The 3,785-nt window shown below is 60.3% G+C and overlaps 1 protein-coding gene across 1 annotated transcript in view; it reads left to right on the forward strand.

Moving 5' to 3' along the window:
• WDR24 (WD repeat domain 24) overlaps positions 1-3,640 on the forward strand; it is a gene marked incomplete at both ends in the record, with an annotated part of 4,732 nt that extends 1,092 nt beyond the window's left edge. The window contains 5 exons of the mRNA XM_008936706.1: positions 1,417-1,532; positions 2,169-2,290; positions 2,549-2,653; positions 2,754-3,091; positions 3,456-3,640. Of these exons, the coding sequence (XP_008934954.1) occupies positions 1,417-1,532; positions 2,169-2,290; positions 2,549-2,653; positions 2,754-3,091; positions 3,456-3,640 (866 nt within the window). The remainder of the gene's footprint in view (positions 1-1,416; positions 1,533-2,168; positions 2,291-2,548; positions 2,654-2,753; positions 3,092-3,455) is intronic.
• Between the last annotated feature and the right edge of the window lie 145 nt (positions 3,641-3,785).

The following is a 3,785-nucleotide window of genomic DNA, read 5'->3' on the forward strand; positions in this document are numbered from 1 at the left end:
ATTCAGGCTGGATGTGAGGAAGAAGTTCTTCACCATGAGAGTGGTGAGACCCTGGAATGGGTTGCCCAGGGTGGTGGTTGAGGCCCCATCCCTGGGGGTCTTTAAGGCCAGGCTGGAGGAGGCTCTGGGCAGCCTGATCTAGTGGGAGGTGTCCCTGCTCATGGCAGAGGGGTTGGAACTGGGGGATCCTTGTGGTCCCTTCCAACCCTGACAGATTCTGATCTGTTTTAGCAGAGGACTTGGTAGTGTTGGCTTGATGGTTGGACTTGATGATCTTAAAGGTCTCCTCCAACCTAAAGGATTCTGTGATTCGGACAGGGAGGCCACAGTTGTGACTTTTGGCTGTGACCCTAACTGACATCTTTCCCCACCACTTGGGGGAACAAGTTTAAATTAAAACTTGGAATTTTACATTTCAGCTCTTCACTGAGAGAGTGGGGAGACCCTGGCCCAGGTTGCCCAGGGAAGCTGTGGGTGCCACAGCACTGGAGGTGTTCAAGGCCAGGTTGGATGGGGCTGTGAGCAACCTGGTCCAGTGGGAGGTGTGGCTGCCAGTGGCAGGGGGTTGAAATGAGATGGTCTTTAAGGTCCCTTCCAACCCAAACTGTTCTGTGATTGTGATGAACAACAAGCCCACCACCAAGTCACCAACTGGATCAGAGTAGGCCAGTGATAGACACAACCAGATCTTCAAGAACTACACCTTCCCCCCACCCCTCCCTTCTTTCCTGGGCCCAACTCTGCTACCTCCCCCCCAGCCAGCATCACAGAGGGCCAGGGAATGGGGGCTGTGGTCAGTCCCAGTCCATCCCATCTTGTTTCTGCCACTCCTTACTCCTGGTGAGGGTGGGAAACTCCTCACAGTCCCCCCCTGTGGCGCTGGGTCCAGCTTCAATGAGGGTGGTGAGCCCCTGGCCCAGGCTGCCCAGAGAGGTGCTCACTGCCCCATCCCTGGAACCATCCCAGGGGCTCTGAGCACCCTGCTCTAGTTGGGGATGTCCCTGCTCCCTGCAGGGGGTTGGACTGTGGGGGCTGGATGACCTACAAAGGTCCCTTCCCCCCCAAATCATGATTTGACGACTTGGAGCTGGATGGGGAAGCTTCTCAAAGCCTGGTACAGGAGCCCCCTCCCTGCTACCAAACCCCCCCAGAGACAAACCCAGCCCAAAGTCACTACCAGGATGAGGCCCAGCACCCAAACTGGATGTCACTCTCTGTCCAGCTGCCCCCTCTGGTTGTCCCCAGAAGGTGCCCCTCAGCCTGCCACCAGACCCTCCCCTCCTGTCATTGCCTACACCGAGCACTGATCATCACCCAGAACCGTGTCACCCCCCAGAGCCTGCTCAGCCCTAGAAGAGCTGACGAGGGGAGCAGGGGCCCTGGTTTTCACCCCGAGGGTGGCTGTCTCTCGTGCAGGTGGCTCAAACGTGGACCATGCTCCGAATTATCTACTCCAGCCTCGGCACCGTCTCCTCCACCAACCTCAACCACAGCATGGGGAAAGGCAGCACCACCCTCCCGCTCATGAACAGGTACTGGGGTGGACAACGTGACTTCTCCACGAGCTGGAGAGCTCCAGAGGTGGCTCCTCAGCTGGGGTGGTTCTCACCCAGGCTTGGGCCACGTGGGTTTGGGGGTTGGCATCGTTGGGACCCACCCGTTTTCCACGTGGGCACAAGTGAGCGGCCTCGAGCTGCACGGGCTTGTGCCATGCTCCCTCCTGGGGGTGAAGCTTGAAGCTGTGGTGGGGCTGGTGCCATCTTTGCAGTTGTGGGGCTGGAGAACCTCTTGGGGAACGCTGGGGCTGGAGAAGCTCTTGGAGAGCGCTGGAGCCAGAGCTGGTCTTTGTGGAGACGTTGTCTTCTGCTCAGGGCTGGGGAAGCAGGAGAACTTGGTTTTTCCTCTTCTCAATGACATGCTCAAGCATGAGGACTCCAAATAGCTGCCAGACCTTGCAGGGCCAGGCTCCCAGGGCGAGTGGCCAGAAACATCAAAGAGAAGAGTCTCCTCAGCTGAGCTCTGCGTCCAGATGGGTCCCTCCATCTCCCTCTCCCTGAAACCTCAGGGCTGTGACACGTGACAGACAGCAAAGCACCTCGTAGCAAGGTGATTCCTCTTCATCTACCTCTAAGGTGAAGATGAAGAGCTGGGCTTTTTTTTTTCCCCAGCTTTAACCTGAAGGACATCCCCTCTGGGCTGGGCAGCGAGTCGAGGCTGGACCGCAGCAAAGGAGAGAGCCGCACGGAGAACATCCTCATGGACTCCTCCTCCACCCTCATCAACAACGAGGGTGAGGTGTCTGGGGCTCTCCTGTGGTTCTTCCCTCCCCTCAGCGGTGGGTGGCCCTGGTAGGGGGTAAATCAGGGTGCTTGGATGTGCCACAGCAAGCCCTGGGGTGCTGCTGAGGGACGTGTTACCCCCGTGACCCTCGGAGTGGTGGCTCTGGGCAGCAGGAACGTGGCTGGGGCGGGGAGCTGAGCCTGCTTTGGGGACATGTATCCCATCGTGTGCCCGAGGGGCACGAGCTGATTTCTCTCTCCTGGGGCAGACAACGAGGAGACAGAGGGCAGCGACGTCCCTGCAGACTACCTGCTGGGGGACGTGGAGGCAGATGAGGATGACCTGTACATGATGGACCACGAGAACCCCCACGGTGAGCCCACGGCCGGCGCCGGGGGGAGGCGTTCCCTGCGTGGCTGGGTTTCCTCCTGGCCCACCCTCCTCCTCCCTCGCTCTCTCTCTCTCCCCGGCAGCTGAAGAGCAGGAGTACAGCCTCCCTCAGGAAGCCTTCCCCCTGCGCCACGAAATCGTGGACAACCCCTCGGCCTTGGACCACCTGCAAGACAAAGCCGACTCCCCTCACGTCAGCGGCAACGAGGCCGAGACGGTGTCGCTGACCCCCGTGGAGTCCTTCTCCCTCATCTCCATCTCCCACTCGCTCTACGAGAACCGCCTCCCCTCCGACTTCTTCAACCCCATCGTGAGGGACACGCTGCTCTTCTACGCCGAGCAGGGGGACGTGCAGACAGCTGTCTCTGTCCTCATCGTCCTGGGAGATCGCATCCGCAAGGAGATCGACGAGCAGACCCAGGTAGAGCCCGGGAAGCCCCTTCCCACCTGAATGGGAATGGTCCCTCCCTTCAGGGCCGGCCCTATGAGAGGCAGTAGGACCCTCAGTGGGGTGTGTTCCAGCGTGGTGGGATCCCAGCTGGGCCCTGGGCACCTCCCCAGGACCACCAGTACCCAACAGGCTGCTCTGCCACCTGTCCTGACAGGGACACGAGGTGGTGTCTGCAGGAGCAGGGCGGGGAAGTGGCCTCGGCCTGTTCACAGAGGGGAAGGACACCTCTTCTTCAGCCCTGCAGAGCAGTTCTCCCCACCTTAGGGACACGGGGCTGTGATCCTGAGGGGGTTTTGGGGAGCGTGGAGGCTCAGCTGTCTGCGCCCCTCCCCAGGAGCACTGGTACACGTCCTACATCGACCTGCTGCAGCGCTTCCAGCTCTGGAACATCTCCAACGAGGTGATCAAGCTGAGCCCCGGCCGTGCCATCAACTGCCTCAACCAGGCCTCCACCACGCTGCACGTCAACTGCAGCAACTGCAAGAGACCCATGAGCAACAGGGGCTGGATCTGCGACAGGTGAGGGCTGGGAGTGAGCAAGGACCACGCTCTGCTCTACCAAGAGGAGTCCAGAGGGGCTTCAAGGGCAGGAGCAGGGGGCTTGTTGCCCCCTCGGTCCCCCTTGTTGCCCCGCTGAGGGTTCTCCCTTCTCTCCGACGCAGGT

This window comes from Merops nubicus, unplaced genomic scaffold, assembly GCF_000691845.1.
Source record: "Merops nubicus isolate BGI_N331 unplaced genomic scaffold, ASM69184v1 scaffold29293, whole genome shotgun sequence".
NCBI classification, from domain to species: Eukaryota; Metazoa; Chordata; class Aves; order Coraciiformes; family Meropidae; genus Merops; species Merops nubicus.